Source organism: Gorilla gorilla, chromosome 13, assembly GCF_029281585.2.
Source record: "Gorilla gorilla gorilla isolate KB3781 chromosome 13, NHGRI_mGorGor1-v2.1_pri, whole genome shotgun sequence".
Lineage (NCBI taxonomy): Eukaryota > Metazoa > Chordata > Mammalia > Primates > Hominidae > Gorilla > Gorilla gorilla.
Genome location: NC_073237.2, coordinates 30,974,218 through 30,996,141, shown reverse-complemented (window position 1 = coordinate 30,996,141; position 21,924 = coordinate 30,974,218). Strand labels below are relative to the sequence as shown.

General features: G+C 42.2%; 1 protein-coding gene and 1 pseudogene across 1 annotated transcript; one reads left to right on the top strand and one right to left on the bottom strand.

The window, feature by feature from the left end:
* Positions 1 to 1,082: 1,082 nt before the first annotated feature.
* On the bottom strand, positions 1,083 to 15,958 carry DNAJA1 (DnaJ heat shock protein family (Hsp40) member A1). The gene is made up of 9 exons (XM_019033391.4): positions 15,621 to 15,958; positions 14,394 to 14,535; positions 14,020 to 14,197; positions 11,029 to 11,133; positions 10,350 to 10,577; positions 6,666 to 6,780; positions 4,289 to 4,404; positions 3,863 to 3,963; positions 1,083 to 2,311 (listed from the first exon to the last, which is right to left on the bottom strand). Exons 2-9 carry the CDS (start codon positions 14,523 to 14,525, stop codon positions 2,093 to 2,095), a joined length of 1,194 nt encoding a protein of 397 aa, XP_018888936.1. The 5' UTR covers positions 14,526 to 14,535; positions 15,621 to 15,958; the 3' UTR covers positions 1,083 to 2,092.
* On the top strand, positions 15,882 to 21,583 carry LOC101137029 (EKC/KEOPS complex subunit LAGE3-like; annotated as a pseudogene).
* Positions 21,584 to 21,924: the final 341 nt, after the last annotated feature.

Sequence of the window (21,924 nt, the reverse complement as noted above, 5' to 3'; positions counted from 1 at the left end):
GTGAAACCCAAAAAGGAGGGCCAGCTCTGGGTCATGTGGTAATTCCATGTTTAGCTTTTTAAGCAGCTGTCAGACTTTTCTACAGCAACTGCAACATTTTACATTACCACCAACAAAGTACAGAGGGTTCCAATTTCTCCATATTCTTATTTTCCATTTTTTGGATTAGAGCTATCCTATTAGGTATGAAGTGGTATCTGGTTTTTATGTGCATTTCCCTTATGACTGACAAACGCTGAAAACCTTGTGTGAGATTTGTAAAAACTTTTAAGTGTCCTATAAACAATGCTTTTTTTTTTTTTTTTTTTTTGAGACGGAGTCTTGCTGTCACCCAGGCTGGAGCGCAATGGCGCGATCTTGGTTCACTGCAACCTCCGGACTGGGTTTGAGCAATTCTGCCTCAGCCTCCCGAGTAGCTGGGACTACAGGTGAGTGCTACCACACCTGGCTAATTTTTGTACTTTTAGTAAAGTACACCACGTTTTCACCAAGTTGGCCAGGCTGGTCTCAAACTCCTGACCTCAGGTGATCTGCCTGCCTTGTCCTCCCAAAGTGCTGGAATCACAGGTGTGAGCCACCATGCCCGGCCTAAACAATGCTCTTAAATGCATTAAAATACAGGTTGGGAGATTTTTAGAATTTGTACATAAACCCAGTGAAAAGTGAAATATCACAAAGCACTTTTTTGAACACCGATCAATTATACTTTCCTGAACATCTGCTTCACATCTCTAACTTTAGGGTAGCTGTGGGTGGCTGGCACAGACTAAAAGGAAGTTGACAAACACTGATGGTTTGGGAACCTTATTTTTTCAACACAGTTTTTCTCCTTTTTAAACTTGTATTCTTTATGAGAACTTGTTCTCTCATGCTCACTCCAATGTTTGCAGTTTTGTAAGTCCCCTTCTTCTTGGCTCATTACCCAGTCCTCCACTTTTACTCCCATCCTATTTAATATTATTTAACTATAGTTCAATAGTACTTTTGTATCACTCATTCAGACTAGCTAAAATCAAGCTATGTATATTAGTTAAAAGCCAAAATTTGATGATCTGGGAAAAAAAAGCCTGTAGTGACACACATTGGAGATGCTTTGTAATTAGTATATTAAGGAGACAATACATTTCAAGAATTGCTTAAATTCTGATACCCAGATTTAAGCACGTGAACATATGAGACTTTTAAACATACAATTAAAGCTATTCATCATAATTTGCTATACTACCAACATTACTTTGGAGCAAAAGTCAAATGGTTTAAAGTAATCCTGTAACATACCTAAAGAACACCTTCCTATATTACGCATGCAAATTCTCCACGTAAAGGTCTTTTCACTTTAATTTCTGTTACCCAGCTCTGAAGTCACTACTTGGGCTTATCATGGTCCACAGACAAGGAGGGGGGCAATGACCAGGACTGGTCAAGATATATATATGGATATATATATATATATATGAGAATGGCACAGCAGAAGGAAACACAATTCTGGAAGTGCAAGCCTTCAAGAAGCAGCATATTATGATAAACCCCTCCTACAGAAAGGTATCATTTTTATCACTGATACCACAGGATAAATTATATATTACGCCATCTTCAAGTAACAGTTGAGGCAACAGAATAAATGCAGAGGCATTACAATGAATCCCACACTTAATATAAAGAACTATACAGACCAACACTTCTCTACAAAATTTTTTTTTCCTCATTGCCAGTTAAATACAGAGTTTTACTTTCATAGCTTAACAATGAAGGGTCATACACTGAAGCCAATACATATACCTAGCATTTCAGTCTAAGCTTGTCCACGTACATAGCTGAAGTCAATTACAAGGTTTGGCCTAGAAATGCTAGGGGAACTTCTTTGTAGTTTTTACAGGTATTAAACTTCATCTTGCACACTGAAGTCATCATACATACAGGGCAAAGTCAGAGCTTTTATATTTGCGTTTATTCTTCATTTAACTTTTTAAAACACTACTATAGTTTATTAAAACAAAAACAAGAGCAAGTAGTGAGCATATTATGATTACAGTCCTTCACTCATTCACTACTGCACATTATATGCCAGCAGTGAGTGTTATTCACTGGCCCATTAAGAGGTCTGACACTGAACACCACCTCTGGGATGATGTTCATCATCCTCATATGCTTCTCCATTGTAGTGGCGCCGTCTTTCCTGATTTGGATCAAAGTCCACCAGTTCTACTTGATCCATCTCATCAGTCTCTTCCACTTCCTTCCTCTCGGGTAGGAGTTTTTCCAGCAAAGACAGTTTATCAGGAGAGAGAAAGCCATTCTCAGGAAAGTTTACCTTCAAAAGAAACTTTCACTGTTCAATCTGATTTCATCATTAGCTCCCTTAGAGTATCATGGACCCATTTTCCCAAGAAAAACACAAGTAAACACGTAATATTTAGGTGAATCTGCCAATCTCAGGTTAGAACAGGCTCTAAAAAGGCACAGTGCATAGCACACTCTGAACTAGAGTTCAAGGATTATGACCAGAAGTCAGGCTTTATTAAAAATGATTGTATTAAATAAAACTGCACTTTAACAACCATTGTTCTATCCAGCAAACTGACTTTTTAATACCAAAACCCATCCTGCAACAGCCTAACCCTTCTTACGACATATTTAAACAAAGCTATTCTTACTCTCAAAAGGGTAGTTCTTCCTTACCAAAGATGTTTTTAGGCCAGGCGCGGTGGCTCATACAATTGGGATTACAAATCCCAACACTTTGGGAAGCTGAGATGGGCAGATCACCTGAGGTCCGGAGTTTGAGACCAGCCTGGCCAATATGGTGAAACCCCATCTCTACTAAAAAGCCCAGCGTGGTGGTGGGCACCTGTATTCCCAGCTACTCAGGAGGCTGAGGCAGGAGAATTGCTTGAACCCAGGAGGTGGAGGTTACAGTGATCCAGGATCGCACCACTGCACTCCAGCTTGGGTGACAGAACAAGACTCCCGTCTCAAAAAGGAAAAAAAAAAAAGTTTTAATTAATATTTTTATGGTGACAGGCCAATTTAAGACTCAGGAAAATGACTGGATTGCTGTATACCTATTAACAAATCAAGCATTACACTATTTTGCCAAGAAATCTGCAATTATTATAAAGCACCTCTCAACTTTAAGATGCCAGTTACAACCTTTCATTAGTAAAATACCCACTTGTCCCACACACCCTTCCCACAACCTATCTTTAAATATCCAATTAATGATGCAAAAAACCCCATCCTCAACTTGTTAACAAAGAATGCTCAACATGACAGGAATAAGTAGTTATTAGGTAAATTTTCTTTTTTTGAGACGGTCTCATTCTGTCACCCAGGTTGAAGTACAGTGACACGATCTTGATTCACTGCAGCCTTGACCACCTAGGCTCAAGCAATCCTCCCACCTCAGCCTCCCGAGTAGCTGGGACTACAGGTGTGTGCCACCATGCCTGGCTAATTTTTGTACTTTTTGTAGAGATGGGGTTTTGCCATGTTGCCCAGGCTGGCCTTGAACTCCTGAGCTCAAGCGATCCACCTGTCTCGGCCTCCCAAAGCACTGGGATTATAGGCGTGTGCCAGTGGCACGTGGCCAGATCCATATATTTCTTGCTGTGGAAAAATGTAAGTTTCAGGTTCTTTGGCATTCAGAAATTTTAATTCTTTTTTTTTTTTGAAGAGACAGGGTTTCACTATGTTGCCCAGGCTGTTCTCAAAACTCCTGGGCTCAAGGGATCCTCCTGCCTCAGCCTCTCAAAATGCGGGGATTACAGGCATGAGCTACTTGCACCTGGCTGAAATTTTACTTTTTTATCAGATTTAGTAAGCCAATTGTTCTCAAGTATTCTTAAAGTACATTACAGCTTACCTTAAATTCGATGATTAGGCGACCCTTTTCATATGGTCTACGATAAATTGGCATGCCTTCATTTAGTACACACTTGATATCTCCATGCTTGACAATCTGACCTAAAAACATCGAAGCCAAGTTCTTCCTTAAGTATGGTGACATTTTTATGAGGCAGGGAATATAAAGAACAGAGCACTATCCTAGCTCATTGGCAGGAGTAAAACTTATGTGGCAAAGCAATCCTGTTACCTTTCACTTATGGGTTTTCCAAGGGGTGACAAGAGAGCCAAGACCTTATAACTTCATCTAAGCCCAGAGAAGGATATGTAACCGAGAAAGAAAAACAATGGGTTTCCCTCAGTGCCTATACTTCACTTGGTTATCAGGAGACAAGGAAAATACTAGAATAGAAAAGAGAAGCTTAAGCTTGCCTAGTTCCCATACCTGGATGAGAGGTGATGACGATGGTTCGGTTGTCAAGAGTAGATATTGGCTTCTGGAAGCCACACAATGCTTCAACGAGCTGTATGTCCATACACATGAAAAGGTCTTCTCCTCGTCTGCATAAAATATGACACATATTTATATTTTTCAAATCACCAATCAGTAGATGTACCAAAGCAGGCTGTTTTTTTGTTTAATAAAAGCAAAGAGTCTTTTACAAAGACACCCTTTTCTTCCCCCATTGTAAAAATCAAGCAGAGCAGAGATCTGGGAAGAGCAAACATGTGGAACCTGCCAGCCCCGTTTCCTAGATAAGGATTCAAAGTCATTCCACACACTCTAGGCAGCCTTTACCATTTACCATCCATGAATTGTTTCATTACCTAGTTTTAAATCTGGTTCCTCAGAGGGGGAAAAAAAAAACAACTCACAAGAGTGAGGGTTAGGCCAGGCACTGTGGTTCGCATCTGTAATTCCAGCACTTTTGGAGGCCGAGGAGGGTGGATCACCTAAGGTCTGAAGTTCAAGACCAGCCTGGCCAACACGGTGAAACCCCATCTCTACTAAAAATACAAAAAATCAGCCAGGCGTGGTGGCGCGCACCTGTAGTTCCAGCTACTCGGGAGGCCGAGGCAGGAGAATCACTTGAATCTGGAGGCAGAGGTTGCAGTGAGTTGAGATCGTGCCACTGCACTCTAGCCTGGGCAGGGTCCTAGATAATTTAGGCTCTATGAAATTAAACAATGAGGATATGTCCAATTTAAAGGGACTCTAACAATTTCCTCATTGATGAACCTGAAATAATAGTTCCTGGCATATTGTGAGTGAACACAGCCTTTCATATTTAACGTTAACAGCCCACTTCCTCCTTCTCATGCTTAGACTTTCCTTTTCCAACCCACATTAATAGAACATCTTTAGGCTGGGCGCGGTGGCTCATGCCTGTAATCCCAGCACTTTGGGAGGCCGAGGCAGGTGGATTGCCTAAGGTCAGGAGTTCGATACCAGCCTGGCCAACATGGTGAAACCCGTCTCTACTAAAAATATAAAAATCAGCTGGGCGTGGTGGTGGGCGCCTGTAATCCCAGCTACTCGGGAGGCTGAGGTGAGAGAATTGCTTGAACCTGGGAGTTAGAGGTTGCAGTGAGCCAAGATCTCACCATCGCAATCCAGCCTGGGCCTGTTGAGCAAAACTCCATCTCAAAAAAATAAATAAATAAATAAATAAATAAAACATCTTTAATACCCTTCTCAAATGACAGCATCAAAAGCCTGAGCTTGACAACATTTCCCATTATCTTCAGACATTTGTAAAATATTAGTCTTTTTTTTTTTTTTTTTTTTGAGACCAAGTTTCGCTCTTTTTGCCCAGGCTGGAGTGCAATGGCGCCATCTCAACTCACCGCGACCTCTGCCTCCTGGGTTCAAGTGATTCTCCTGCCTCAGGGCCTGCCACTACACCTGGCTAATTTTTTAATTTTTAACAGAGATGGCATTTCACCATGTTGGCTAGGTCGGTCTTGAACTCCTGACCATCCGCCTCGGCCTCCCGAAGTGTTGGGATTACAGGCGTAAGCCACCAAACCAAGCCGAAATATTAATTAATCCTAAACTAGTTTAAGATGTTCCCAATTTCACCTCCACTCCATTTAAAAAAAAAAAAAAAAAGGTGGGTTCTTACTGTCACCCAGGCTAGAATGCAGTGGCATGATCATAACTTTGAACTCCTGAGTTCAAGCCACTCTTCTGCCTCAGCCTCCCCAGTAGCTAGGACCCTGGCCTCAAGTGATCCTCCCACCTCAGCCTCCCAAGTTGCTGGGAATATAGCATGCACAGAGGGTGTTATGTTAGCCATGGATCACAAACATTTGCTGTTAATCATCCATCTTTCTTGTGCTTCAGTGTTCATCATACTCGTTATTTAGCTCAAAATGGTAGACCTGAATTTATACTTAGTACTGAGTTCCAATTTAAGTTTCCTACAGAGATGCTTTTGGGTATTTATAATTAAAAGCAATTCAATTTATCATAAATAAGATTGAAAACTGGTGAGAGCTTTAAGGCACTTAAATTGCTTTACAAAGATTGAGGGCAAATTTTTGTCCAGGGATGTTTTCCCCACCCATCTGCTGCTTAGGTTCACACAAAACATCTAACTGAAACACATTTTCAACGTTCCATACTTAGAGACAAAAAGCTAAAAATCTGACCCTATGTATTCAACCTCTTATGATCTGAACAATGGTTAACAATCTTCCTGAGAAATAGGTTCTAAGAGTAATGGAAAACACTTTAAAAAAAACAAAAACAAAAAAAAACAAAACCAACAACCCAAATATGTAAGATATCAATTTGAGTGGTTGGTAAAAGTCTTTACCGAGTAAAAACAGCATGGTCCTTCTGATCTAACACAATGATAATATCGCCTGGCTCCAGTCCTGGTTCTTGGTCTCCTTCACCATGGAATGTTATCTTCTGGCCATCTTTCATGCCTAAAAACAAAACATTAATTTTGTACTTTTATTAAATATCCAACTAAGGTCAGAATCATAAAATCTATACAGAGATGTTTATGCATAAAAATCACAGAAATGACTAAGAAAGCCCACTTAAGTAGTTCAGTCCAATTTGCTCCTGAAGAAAGGTATCATAGTGGAGAACACAAACTCCAGAGGCAAAGAGACTAGCCTTCAAATCTCAGAGCTGCTATTCACTGGCTGGATTACCCTGGGGAAGTAAGCTGCATATCCTTTCCAAGTTTCAACTTTCCCACAGACACCTACACCTCATTAGCAATATTTAGAGTATTAACTCAACAGGTTTATGCTGGTACTAAACCATGACTGGCAAACACTGGTTATAACCAAAAAATGTTAATTAACTATTTCAGTTTCATTACTTATAACACATCAAATTACTTCTATTAAAAGTCTAACAGCAATGTAAATCAAGACCCTTCTATTGTAGTATTTATATATAAAACTAAAAAAATTTTAAATCTATAATCTTCTCTTGAGATAGGATCTTGCTCTGTTGCCTAGGCTGGAGTGCAGTGGCACAAACATGGCTCACTGCAGCCTCCATCTCCTGGGCTCAAGTGATCCTCCCACCCCAGCCTCCCGAGTAGCCAGGACCACAGACCAGCTAATTTTTGAATTTTTTTTTTTTTTTTTTTAATAGAGATGGGGGTTCTCATGTCGCTCAGGCTGGTCTTGAACTACTGGGCTCAAGGGATCCTGCCTCGGCATCCTATAGTGTTAGGATTACAGACCTGAGCCCCTGTGCCTGAAAATCCATATTTTAAAGAACTATTCAGTATAGTCCCCTTAAAAAAAGGGTAATTACACTTTGAGAGGCCGAGTCAGGAGGATACCCTGAGGATAGCACCCTGGACCACAGAAGTTCGAGACCTTGTCTCATTTAAATTAAAACAAACAAGCAAACAAAACAATCAGTGCTAGACACTCCCTTAGCCCATGTGGTCCATAAAATACAAGGGGAGGAGTCTTTTCTAACAGGGCAAAAAACACGCCTTTTTTTTTTTTTAAACTGAGACTTCGTGCCCCTCACCTCTGACCCACATATTTTAGTTCAGTAAGGGTTTGGGCAACGTCTCTTAGAACATAACTCATGTAAGAAAACCTGTGTTTGTAGAGTATTACACCAAAGCAGTTATCTCCTGATTATTTCCCAAGATCACTCTGGTTACCTAACAGAGCAATCATGTTTCACCTTTACGTATGGAAAATGTTAATCCTGTATAAACAGAGCCAATAGTACAATGAATTCCTACATATCCATCCAATTTGGCTTCAGCAGTTACTAACTCATGACTAATATTTCATGTATTACACCCCTACGCATGCCCCCCACATATATACTTTCAAGCAAACTCCAACTATATCCATTAACCCACAAATACTTCAGTACGTACCTCTTAAATAAGTACTTAAAGCGCTATCAGTATCATACACTGACAAAATTAAACAATCTGTCTTTAATCGTGTATTGAGGCAAAATAACTTGTTATGCTAGGGAAGCAATTAAACTCAGCTAGGTTTTCCTGAATAAAGAGCAAGGGTAGGCATAGCACAAATGCCTTCACTTGCTATATAGTTAGGGCATTAATTTCAAGTTCTCACTTACAGTCCATTGTTGATAGGTTCTTGGAAATTGCTTTAAATGAAATGACACATAACAAGACCAATTTTTTTCCCCTCAGCTGTGTTATAGTGACATGACATTATTTGAGGACCTGCATGACATTATTTGAGGTCATTCTGCTAGAAGTCCCAGTTTCCAAGAACCTATCAACAACGTTAAGACTTACTCTATATGCTATCGGTATCAAGAACACCTCAAAGTATAAACCCTAGGCATGGGCCCACTAAGGGGGAAACACAGATTTATTAAGTTCAACAACTGGCCAAGGAAACTTATTTTTACCTTTCAATGTACTACATTCTTGGGTGGAAAACCCTGGGGGTCAGAGAGGCCAGTATCATGAGTCACATGATAGAATCCTATTGCAGCCACTTATGTTAATGTAGATTTGTATATTAATATGGAAATATGTTCAAATATTAACAGTTCCAGATTGGTATCATACCATAGTACAGTATAATAGTAGACCCATTTATAAACAGCAAAATCTGAAAAGAGATTACCATAATGTTGATTTAAGTTTCCTTCTGGGGTTATACACATTTCTTAAAATTTCTGCAGTGTATTGCTGTAATACATTTTAAAATGTTTTTGCAAGTTCACAAGAGTAAAATTTAAAAATTGACAAATCAATCAAATCCCGAGAATACAAAAAAAAGGTTACATAGTTATTTCTAAATCTGGAGCCCAATGGGTAGGGAAGTGTCAAGTCTAAAAAAAGGAAAAGTAGTCTAAATTATTTCAAATCAATTAACGGAGCATTTAAATATAACAGATGGGCAAGTAAGCCAATTAAGTGGGCCAATACGCTGATTTAAACAAGCCCAGGCCAGGTATGGTGGCGCACACCTGTAATCCCAGCATTTTAGGAGGCCAAGGCAGGCAGATCATTTGAGGTCAAGAGTTTGAGACCAGCCTAACATGGTGAAACCCCATCTCTACTAAAAATACAAAAAAAATTAGCCAGGTGTGGTGGTGCACACCTGTAGTCCCAGCTACCTGGGAAGCTGGGGCAGGAGAATCGCTTGAACCCAGGAAGCGGAGGTTAGAGTGAGCCAAGATCGCATCACTGCACTCAAGCCTGGGCAACAGAGCAAGACTACCTCAGAAAAAAACAAAAACAAAAACAAAAACATGCCCATTGGTTTAAAAAATAAACATGAGGCGGGGTGCGGTAGTTCATGCCTGTAATCCCAGCACTTTGGGAGGCCGAGGCAGGTCATCACCTGAGGTCAAGTGTTCGAGATCAGCCTGGCCAACATGGTGAAACCCCGTCTCTACTAAAAACACAAATCATTAGCCGGGCATGGTGCTGGGTGCCTGTAATCCCAGGTACTTGGGAGGCTGAGGCAGAAGAACTGCTTGAACCCGGGAGGCAGAGGTTGCAATGAGCTGAGATCGTGCCATTGCACACTCCAGCCTGGGAAATAAGAGCGAAACTCCGTCTCCAAAAAAACCATGAATTTTAATGAGACCCAATTCTTCACCCAACTCCCCTTTCAAATCCTTAAAAAGTATGCCTATCCCTTGATCTAGTAACTCCTAATTAAGAATGTGTACAATTAATTCTAATTTTTTAAAAGATGGAAGAACTATGGTTTAACAGGAGAGAATTAAGTTTGGAACACTATTCAATCATTTACAGGACCACAGATTTCAAAAGATGATCCTGTTATATTAAATGAGGAGATTCCTAATATATTCTGTATTAGTAATACACCAATGTGCAAAATTATATCTCGATAAAAGAACATTATTTACTAAGCTGCTAAGAGTTATTTCTGATTGATAGGATCATATATAACCTAATTAAGAATGATTTTTAAACAATTATAAAATGTTAATAATAAATCTGCCACAGCATTCAAGACTTCAGAATAAGTAACTCAGAACTCACCTTTGTCAATATGAACTTCTAAAATTTTCTTCTCTCGAACTATCTTCCTTCCGTTGCAGCTTTTACATCTATCTTTAGGACTGATCCGCTCCCCATGGCCCTGGCACTCCATGCACACAGATTGAATTTGCTGAACCATTCCAGGTCCTATCTGATGAATTCTTATTTGCATTCCAGTACCTCGGCAATTGGGACAGCACTCTACTGCTCCTTTCTTACCTCCTCTACCTAAATTTAAAAAGAAAATTAAATAATGTATGAATTAGTAGTGTATACAGTAGTAAATGTTTTAAGAAGACAATTCCTAAATGCTATACTTTTAATATTTTCGAAGTCTGATGGAATGCTACCCTCTGAATGTACAACTGATGAGATCATTCTAATGAGTTTCATTCTTATTAGAACACACTTTCCAATAAATAACTTTTACTTATTACAAAAAAGATACCAAACTAGCTTGATCCCAACTGTATTTAAAATATACACAGAAAAAAGTGCTGATATTTCTTTAGGTGGGAGGTTTTCAGTTGGTTTTCTTCGTATCTGCCCTCCCCTCCCCCAAAATCTAGGTAGTGTACATGAGTCAATTTTACATATCTATCTAGAAGTCTTAGCTCCATTTTCAGGTGTCATATTAAAGGTGCTTTAAAAAACAAAACAAAACAAAAAAACACCGTACCTTCACATTTGTCACAAATCACATTCTTTTGCAGAGCCAGTTTTCTTGTTGCACCATTATATAAGTCTTCTAGGGTTACTGAGAGCTGATGTACAACATTTTTACCTAAAACAAAGTATTTCTCATTGCAAATCTGTTTAAGATGCTGGATCTTATTTGTGCTAAAGGCACTATAAAGAATGTGGCAAAGAATAATAAAAGATGAGCCTCACAGGGTACATCTGTTGACTACCTACTATATACACAGAATGTTCACATTATCACAGATGATCCTCAAACTGTGATGTAATCACAGATGAGGGAAAATCAGGTCAGAGATTAAATATTTGCTTAAGGGCACAAACGTGGCCATCTTGGAAATATGGTAAGCAAAAGCATTACCTTCAAAGTCACTTGAGAAAAACCAATGTTATTTAAAAGGGCACATTTCACAATAATCCAAACATTCATTTCTGTCACAATATATTTTTTGAAGCTTTCACTTCGTACCGTATTGAGCAACATGGGCAATTACTTCATCCAAAAATTCTGTAGCACAGTAAATTCTCATTAATCAAGATTGGCCAGGGAAGCTGATGTATTTATTAAGTCACCACAGAAGAGTATCAATTTCTACTTCTTCCTGATTTAGTAGAAAACAGCCCATTTACTGCTGGGCCAGCACTGGTTGTTTTGAAGGCCAAATTTCTCATACCTTTTATAATAGCATTACCCAACAGAACTTTCTGCAGTGATAAATGTTTTATATCTGTTCTGTCCAACGTAGCAGCCACCAATCACATGTGCTTATTGAGCATGTAAATGTGGCCATTTAGACTAAGAAACCGTATTTTTGTTTTTGTCTTAAATTAATGGAGCCACACATGGCCAGTGGCTACTAAGGAGTGCCTTACTTCACTTAAATCAGAATAGGAAATGGAAGGTCAAGATCTCATAAGGACACTGAGGTTAGAAGTATGAAGTCACCTGCTAATAAGTTAGTAAGTTCCTAACTAGTGATCCTTCCACAAAGACTTATTCACAACAATATTATTGCCTTTCCACCAACTGAAAAAAGTTCTCAAACTCATTTCTGTACAACATGCCTAATGAACATTTTAACTTTCTAATCAAGCATGAAATACCATTAATTATGTCCTTCTGCTTATAGTTCCACCTTTAGTTTTGGCACGCTAAAATCTAGCTGCCCTTATTTTGAACAGTGTTGAGTATAAGGAAGGAAAAATAAAGCTTCTAGAGCTTGATGAAGCACATTTCCCCAAAAATAACCTCTCAATATGATCATAAGCCACATAAAACAGCTTGCCAATGTTAACCTGCAGGTTCTTTGTAAGGTAAGTGAAAAACCACCACTACTTTTTTGTGGACAAATTCTAACAATTTACTAAGCAAGTCATTAGGATTGTGGACTTTCTTTTTAAGGAGTTTAAGTATCTTAATAAAAACATAATCCTTTCCTTGAAGATCTTTAAAGAAAAACTGAATAAACAATTTCCCAAATCTTTCTGAACCTTAAGAAGCTCAAAGTGAAACTTAATGGCTTGGCCATTCATTCTAAAACTGGTTCTGCTCATCAGCCCTTATTTGTATACACTATACTGGAAATAAAGTGAGACTGATTTCTCTTGAACATTTTACTCCTATAAGCAGTATTTCTAGAGCCCATAGGCCACTTTCCTGATAAACATATTAAATACATAATTTTGACACAATAAAGCTGAAACAAGATTAGATAGATGGCAGGCAACGAACCAGTTTTCAGCCCTGGCTCTGTTGGCTTGCTATATGAGCTTGAAGAAGTTTTAGGTTTCTGAACTTTAACTTACTCCCATTTGAAAAAGACCACTGTACCTACCATCAAATTCCTTTAGGGAGTGAGGGAACACCAAATAAGATCTGTAAAAAGGGCTTGGAAAATTATATTGCTATATACTTTGTCCTTTTTTTTTTTTTTTTTTGAGACAAGAGTCTCGCTGTGTGGCTCAGGCTGGAGTGTAATTGGGCGATCTCAGCTCACTGCAACCTCCACCTCCCGGGTTCAAGCGACTCTCTTGCTTCAGCCCTCCTGAGTAACTGGGATTACAGGCACGCAACACCATGCTTGGCTAATTTTTGGATTTTTTTGTTTTTTTTTGTAACAGAGATTCACTCTTGTTGCCCAGGCTGGAGTGCAGTGGCGTGACCTCCGTTCACTGCAACCTCCGACTCCAGGGTTCAAGCGATTCTCCTGCCTCAGCCTCCAGAGGAGCTGGGATTGCAGACGCCCACCACCACGCCAAGCTAATTCTGTAGTTTTGTAGAGATGGGGTTTCACCATCTTGGCCAGGCTGGTCTCGAACCCTGACCTCAGGTGATCCACCCACCTCGGCCTCCCAAAGTGCTGGGATTACAGTATGAGCCACAGCACGCAGCCTGTTCTCATAATTTGTTTGATAATATCTAAGATTTTTGGAAGCAGTCATTTGCTACCACTCTGTTGGCTATTTTTTAGGTCCCTTAAATCTCATTTTAAAAAAAAGCGACACCACTGGCCGGGCGTGGTGGCTCACACCTGTAATCCCAGCACTCTGGGAGACCAAGGCAGGTGATCACCTGAGGTTTGCAGTTCAAGACCAGCGTGACCAACATGGTGAAACCCCATCTCTACTAAAAATACAAAATTAGCCGGGTTTGGTGGCGCATGCCTGTAATCCCAGCTACTTGGGAGGCTGAGGCAGGAGAATCGCTTGAACCCGGGAGGTGGAGGTTGCTGTGAGCTGAGACCACGCCGTGGCTCTCCAGCCTGGGCAATAAGAAGGAAACTCCGTCTCAAGAAAAAAAAAAAAAAACCACAACAAAAAAACACGACACCATAAATCAGAGGCAGTTTGTGGTCAGTTTGCAACATTATACCAACATGTAAACAAGCATTTAAAATGGGTGATTTCTCAAAGATCTGCTCTGACCAACAGCTAACTTTAGTTAGCTGCACAAAGACTAGATTCTTCTTACCTCTCCTCTCTCTCTGCATCCTTCCTCCTCCTCCAAAAAACATATCAAAGATGTCCATGGGGGAGCCAAAACCGCCACCTGCTCCACCCTCTTTAATTGCCTGTTCTCCTCCTTTGTCATATAATTCCCTTTTCTTTGCATCAGAGAGAACTTCGTAGGCTTGAGAAATCTGTTTAAACTGTTTGAGAAAAGAGGAGTGAATTTCATTTTTTAAAAAACAAGTGTTACCTAGCTACATTACACTTGATCTTAGCTAAAAAGGCCGAGAAGTGATCATAGTTACTATATTAGATACTCGATTTCAGGCCATAATAGAAATACTATACGTCTGGCAAAAAACTATTCAGATATGTTTAAGAGTAAATACTATTCACCTTCTCTCCTTCATTTGGATTCTTATCAGGATGGTACTTCAAGGCCAGTTTCCTATAAGCCTTTTTCAATTCTTCCTGAGTAGCATTGGGTTTGACCCCCAAAACATCGTAGTAAGTTGTTTCTTTCACCATCTTCTACTGCCTGAAATAAGAAAATGCAACTTTAACCGGCTTTCAACTGGTAGTTTTTAATAAAAAAGAGAGCTAAGGCCGAGCAATCTCTTTGCAAAATCCGATTATAAGAACACCACCTTCCCTAAATTTCACCAAAAAGGTAACAATTCCTGCGATAATTCAGCTATAAACTCGAACAGACAAAACAAATAATCATTATCGGGAAATAATTCGAGAGCCGCCTTCTAGCAGCTGGTTCCAATTTTTCCACACCAAAGCTTCCATACTAATATAACAACTATTATCTGGATTCTCCCCGTTTGCCCTAGAGGCGGTGACAGTTGTAACCAAAAGAAGCACTGATATGTTCAGTCTATCGGTCATTACACTATCACTGTCTTTGGCAAATCTGATAAACTCCATATACTCTCCAGAAAAAGACGTCTGGGCACACAGTGGTGGGGGGAGTGGTTTATAGAACAGGTTACTGGCTCCACACAGCAAGCCCTCCACCGCCCACGGCTTACAGCTTCTCCAGCCGAATCCCTCTCGCCCCTCAGGCTGGCAGAGTTTACCTGCCAGGTTTCCCCTTGCACTTGGCGCTGACCGATTTCCTTCCTTTCTCCCTCCCACCCTGGACCCAAGTGGCGGTGGGGAAAGCCCAGCCCTCAACAAACAAAGGGAGGGGAAACAGAGAAAGCGAAACCAAAATCCGCAGTCTCCGCCCGGCTCCCCCCGCAGCCCCTCGCCCCTGCATCCCTGTGCGCGTGCGCAGGGTCGCCAACCCCACTCCCCCCTACCCCGAGCGAGCACGGACGGGGAGGGCGGCCGCGGGGGCGCGCACGGAGGGGCAGCCGAAGACAGTAGCTCCTTGGAGATCCCAGGCTGGGGAGGGAGGGAGGTCTAGGAAAGGTGTCGGACCCATTCACTGTGCGTGCCGGGGATGGGTTGCCAGGGCACCACACCAGCCGTCCAAAAGGGAAATCGTGGGCCCAGGAACTGACAGCGGTCCTACCCACGCGGCCAACTGCCTCCCGACCGCGGCTCCATCGGTTTCCCGGCGCCAATGGCGCCAGCCAGGGGACTAGGGGCAGCGCGAGGGCTCAAACTCACCGGTGCGGGCTGAGGCCGGTGTGTGAGGGAGCGGGAAGGAGCGCGGAGCTGTGCGCAGCTCGAGTAGCTCGGGTAGTTACCACTCCTCCGCCTCTCACCGAGCGTTCTGGAAAGTTCCGCCCGGCGCGCCGCAGCCGTCGTCTTTTGTAGCCGAACCCGGGCGCGTCACCCGCCGGAAGTCCCGCCCTTCTCGGCCGCTGCCACCGCCCCGCCGTTACCTGGGCAACGGCGCGGGGGCGCACGGGTCGGGAGGAGCTGCGCCGAAAGGCCTTGTGGGGGTTGGTGCTAGCGCGGCTTCCAGGCGCTCGTGGAATCTTCTGGAGCCCTTTTCTCCACTCAGCGAGCCTGAGAGTGCGGAAGTCTCCGGCTGGTGGGGCATGGCCCAGGAGCAGTGCAGGTCCTAGGGTTCCCAAACCTGTGGGGTGGTCGCCTCGGCCCGCGAGGGCGGGAAGGGCTGGGGTACAGTGACCCAGCGGGAGCTGTGTGTGAACGGGAAAGCTCTTGGAACAGTCTTGCCCGCCCCCACCCCACCCTCTTACGGGCTCCTCTTCTCTTTTTGGGAACGTGGCGAGCAAAAAATGCTTGAGCCAGGTGGGTCTAGTCCCCAGACCAATAGCATAGGCCTTGGGTCTTGCTGTTTTTCACGCGTGGTCCAAGGCGGCATAATTAATCAAATTGTGAAGTTGTTAAGGCTTTTTGTGCAAGTCCAGGCCCCTAGACACATGTTATCTGCCCTGGACCTCGCTGCTTCCTGCAGATTCAGCTCAGTGTGTCTGGGACTGAGCTAAACAGTGAGACGTTTGGACCGTCTTCGATGTACAGAGGGCCGTGGACTCCTCTGGTCAGGTTTTCGCCCAGTTTGGCTACAGAGTAGCAGCAAGAGTGTCTAACTAAAACAATTTGTTTCATTATTTGACCTAACTTTTAAATCCTACGGGTCAGGGAACCTGGATGTACAATCTGCAACGTAAGACCTCGGACTTGAAAATGGTACCACGGGGGCTTAATGGGAATTGGGGTCCGCTTCTTTATCCAGGGACACAGCAGGTATGTCAGTATCTAGCACCAAGAAAGATGGAGTTTGCCACGCTCGGTAGCTCACGTGTGTAATCCCAGCATTTTGGGACGCCAGCGTGGGCTGATTGCGTGAGCTCAGAAGTTTGATACCAGCCCAAGCAACATGGTGAAACCCCGTCTCGATTTAAAACAAAAAGAGCACTGGAGATGCAGAGTTGAAACGCCCCAGTTAGACTTTAGTGAGAAGCCAAACAAGTCAAGAGACTGCCGGAGAAACCATGAGGTAGAAGTCAGTAGGGGAGAGCCTCGTATATTAACCTGATAGATCAGGGAGAGTTTCTTTGGGAAAGTGGCAATTGAGCTGAGTTTTGAAAATGGGAGGAGAGCAATGGACAAAGCACAGGGGAAGGCTATACTAAGGTGTGGAAGAATATGATGTTTTTAGGAAATTGCAACTAATTGGATATAGCCATAGCTAAGGGAGCTAGAATAGCTGGAGGTGAGGCTTCAAAGCTAGTTAGGGCATGCCTTTGTCTGTTGGTATATATGCTACGCTAAGAATTTTGAACTTTATCCTTGGAAGCATCCTCATGCTGCCTCTTCAGCCTTTTCTCTTTCATTAATTTTAACTGTGCATTCCGGTCACAGAACTATCCGCAGTTTCCCATATACACCTTTTCACCTTTGTATGCTTTTGCATTGGCTGACAGACACCTGATTTTTTTCAGTCTTGGGTGTTGCCTTCTCAAGTATCACCTCTGGTATAAAGTTTTTTGTTTAAACCAACCGTTAATAAACGTCTAATATTACCAGGCAGTGTACTAGGGCTTTGTAATACAAAAATCACGTAAGTCAGGCCGGGCGCCGTGCCTCACACCTGTAATCCCAGCACTTTGGGAGGCCAAGGTGGGCGGACCACCTGAGATCCGGAGTTCTAGACCAGCCTGGCCAACTTGGTGAAACTCTTCTCTACTAAAAATAGAAACAATTAGCCAGGTATGGTGGCACGTGCCTGTAGTCCCACCTTCTCGGGAGGCTGTGGCAGGAGAATCGCTTGAACCTGGGAGACGGAGGTTGCAGTGAGCAGAGATGGTGCCGCTATACTCCAGCCTGGTTGACAGAGCAAGACTCTGTCGAGTCTGAGAAAAAAAAAAAAAAATCACATAAGTCGTGGTCCCTGCCTTCAAGGAGCTCACAACATAGGGAACCAGAAACATAAACAGTTGAGTGTTAAATGCTAATAAAGGAAGAGTAGGGGGTGCATGGTGGCTCAAGCCTGTAATCCCAGCACTTTGGGAGGCCAAGGCAGGGGGATCCCTTGAGTCCCGGAGTTTGAGACCAGCCTGAGCAACATAATAAGATCTCGTTTCTACAAAAATTAGAGTTAGTGTGGTGGTGTGGGCCTGTACTCCCAGCTACTTGGGAGGCTGAGGCAGGAGGATGGACCTGGGAGGTCAAGGCTGCAGTGAGTGGTGATTGCACCACTGAACCTCAGCCTGGACGACAGAGCAATACCCTGTCTAAAAACGAAACTAACAAAAAAGTTAACACTTTTAAGAAGCATTCTTACGTAAAATAAAATAAAAAAACTGGCAATAACTTTCTATGTGGTCTTCGTTTGTACAGAAATGGGATCATTATACAAGCTGTTTACAGCTTGCCCTTTTCACTTTGTCATCTTACTACGTCAGGATAAATAACTAATCTGCTTTGTTATTTTTAATGGCACAGTATGTAGGCACCGTAATTTATTCCCCTACTGATGAACATTTCAGCAATTTCCAGTGTTTTACAAACTGCTGCAGAGAAATTAGCAAATACAGCTTTGAGTACTCATGCAAGTATTTCTGTTAGATGGACAGCTAGAATTGAAATTGCTGAGTCAACATGAATGCAGATTTAAAATTGTAATAAATAAGTTTCCATACTGGTTTGTAACTGCTTCCAGCAGTGTGTGAGTGGGCCTTGCCAATATGAGGGCCTTTTGTTGTTAAATCTTTGCTAAGCTTGGAGATAAAAAGTGATATCTTATTGTTTCGAGTTTCTTTGTTAGTAAGTTTAACCATGTTTTAAATGTTTACTGACTCTCCTGTCAACTGTTCATATTATTTTACCATTTTTCTGTGGTGTAATTCCACTATTTTAATAATAGCCCTTTTAGGGGTAGATATTAGTCTGTCATGTGTTACAATTATTTTCTTTAGTATATTCTTCGCTTTTTACTTAGTATCTATATATATATTTTTCGGCCATATAAAGATTTTAATTTTTATGTAGATAAATTGTGACTCTTCCTTTTTGGCCTTTTTCTTCTCTCCACCTTCCCCTTCATCAGTGCAGCATTATAAATATAAATCTGTTGTCCCAGGTTTACAGGTTACGTCTAGTACTTTCATTGTTTCCCTTTTTTTTTTTTTTTTTTTTTTTTTTTAATTAACAGCCTTGATGTGTTGCCCAGGCTGGCCTCGATCTCCTAGGCTCAAGTGATTCTCCTGCCTCAGCCTCTTCAGTACTTGGGACTACAGACACCTGCCACTGCATCTGGAATCATTGTTCCATTTTAAACTTAAATTTTTTATTCCATCTGAAAGTTATTTTGGTGTAAGGACTGAGGATTATTTGTAAGTAACTGATCTTTATTTTTCTCCAAATGGCAAGCTAGTTTGTCTAACACTAATCTTATTTTTCCTGACTAATGTGAAATCCGCCCCCCAACCTTTTTTTTGTATGTGCAGAGATAGGGTCTTCCTATGTTGCCCAGGCTGTTCTTGAACTCCTGGGCTCAAGCAGTTGTCCTGCCTTGGCGTCCCAAAGTGCTGGTATTATAGGCGTGAGCCACCACACCTGGCCACCACTTTTAATGTATACTTAATTTCAACTGAAATACATGGTACTACTTCCCTTCATTGTTCTTGCTTTTTAGAATATTCCTTGTATTTTTTTAATACGTTTATTCTTTCAGAGGAACTTAGGAATATTTCTGGCAGATTCCCCCCAAATCCCATTGTGAGTTTTATTGTGATTACAGTGATTTTATATATCAGTTTGGAGAGAATTAACATATTTAAAATGTTGAATCTTCCTACTCATGAACATATAACTGTATATTTATTTTCTTCATTTTTTAAACTAGGTCTTCATCATTTCTTCTTAAATGTGTTACTAGGCATTTTTTGTTGTTGCTGTCATGGATGGCCTCTTTTCTTACCATTATATTTTATTTCAGTGGGATATTTCATACTTTCTTTTTTTTTTTTTTTTTGAGACAGAGTTTCTCTCTTTTTGCCCAGGCCGGAGTGCAGTGGAGCCATCTTGGCTCACTGCAGCCTCCGCCTCCCAGGTTCAAGCGATTCTTCTGCCTCAGCTTCCCAAGTAGCTGGGATTACAGGCATGTTCCACCACGCCTGGCTAATTTTGTATTTCTTAGTAGAGACAGGGTTTCTCCATGTTGGCCAGGGTGGTCTTGAACTCCCAACCTCAGGTGATCTGCCCGCCTCGGCCTCCAAAAGTGCTGGGATTACAGGCGTGAGCCACCACGCCTGGCCAATAACTCAATAACCACATGGCCGTAAGTGTTCATAGAGGTAGCTGGAGATGGCTGGAGGCCTGGCAGGAGCCAAGTAATAAGGGCTTGGGCATTATGCTAAAAAGTTTGAGTTTTGTTTTGAAGGCTCTTGAGAGACACTGGAGGATTTTAGGGATGGGGTGATATAACCTGTGACAGCTGACTTTTTGTTTCTTTTCTCTTTCCTCATCTGTTCTTTCTTTTGTGAGGACCTGCCAGGCACTGCGCTAAACACTATACAAATGTTGCCATATTGTAATCCTCACAGTAACCCTCGTTTTAGAGCTGATTTGATTACATTTAAATTTCACAATAATCACTTGGGTGCTAATGCGAAGGTTGGATTCTTAGCAGGTTTTTATGGTGAGCGATCAGATCAGAAATGATGAGGCCTAAATAGAAGAAATGGAGAGGGAGAAAAATAAATACAAATATAAAAACATGTAAAGTCTTCAGGTAGAGAGTCATGGTGACTTGATGCAGAGGTGGGGAGGAGGAATGACTTCCAGCTTTCTGGCTTGAGCAACAGGATGGTTGGAGATGCCCTTCCTGGGGTAGGGAGCCCAGAAGGAAGAAGAGGAGGAAGAAGCCAGGGTAGGAGCAAAATTGGGTGAAGGAAAAGGTGAGTCCAGGTTTGAATGAGTACAACTACAGCTATACTTTTTTCTTTAGTTTACAAAGAAAAGGAGTCGGAGCCGCGGCGGTCATGTGGGACGTGGATGCAGACGCAGGCGGAGGCGCCAACTGCGGGGATGGCCAGGGTGATCACAGCTGCCCCGGGGGTGCGGACACCCCGGCAGCTCCGGCCAGCGGAGCTCCCCCACCGCACGCGTCAGGTCCTAGCAGAAACGCGGCGTCTGTGGCCAGGGGCCAGGAATGCGGCCGCACATATTCACCCTCAGCGTGCCTTTCCCGACCCCTTTAGAGGCAGAAATTGCCCGTGGGTCCCTGGTTCCAGATGCCGAACCCCACCAAAGGGTGGTTGGGAAGGATCTCACAGTGAGCGGCAGGATCCTGGCCGTCCGCTGGAAAGCTGAAGACTGTCGCCTGCTCCGAATTTCCCTTATCAACTTTCTCAACCATCTTTCTCTGGTGGTGCGGACCCTGCAGCACTTTGGGCCCCCAGTTTCCCGCTAAGCTTGGCCTGGGAAAATGCGGCGAGGTCTAACCTTGCGTCTCCTCCTAGGCAGTGCATCCATCCTCCCTAGGGCAGGGAATTCCCACAGTTGCTACTTTCCCGGGAGGGCTTCATGGTCGGCCTGTACTGCCTTTGTGTGCTCGGGGGTCCCTTGTTTTCTCTGGTTCTTAAATGTTTGTTACCACAGAAAATAAAACTGAGCTACTATTAAAAAGAAAAAAGAAAAATTTTTATCTGCACAAAGTGGAAAGTAAATCCTAACTAAAATGCTATTTTTTATGTTTGTATAAATTAATTTAAATTTCTTGGAATATTTAGTTTTTAATTAACTCGGGCCAGATTTTTATTTATTTATTTATTTATTTATTTTTTGAGTAGCACCAATTTGTTGTGGTTCTTCTCTTCTGACTACGTACAATTTCAGTCTTTTTTGTGAACTCTCTCCTTCATTCCTACCCCCACTCACCACCCCTCATTTTTTTAAACTGAACTTCATATTTAAGAATAGTTTTAGATTTGCGGAAAAGTTGTCAGGATAGTAGAGTTCCTGTTATTCCGCACTCAGTCTTACCTATTGTTAAAAT

Excerpts from the sequence above, each read along its gene's own strand:
- DNAJA1 (XM_019033391.4), bottom strand. The coding sequence starts at position 14,525 with ATGGTGAAAGAAACAACTTACTACGATGTTTTGGGGGTCAAACCCAAT. Across the intron at positions 6,781-10,349 it reads AGAAGTTCATATTGACAAAG|GCATGAAAGATGGCCAGAAG; the intron begins GTGAGTTCTGAG and ends TTTTGTTTTTAG. Across the intron at positions 3,964-4,288 it reads CGTCATCACCTCTCATCCAG|GTCAGATTGTCAAGCATGGA; the intron begins GTATGGGAACTA and ends CGATGTTTTTAG.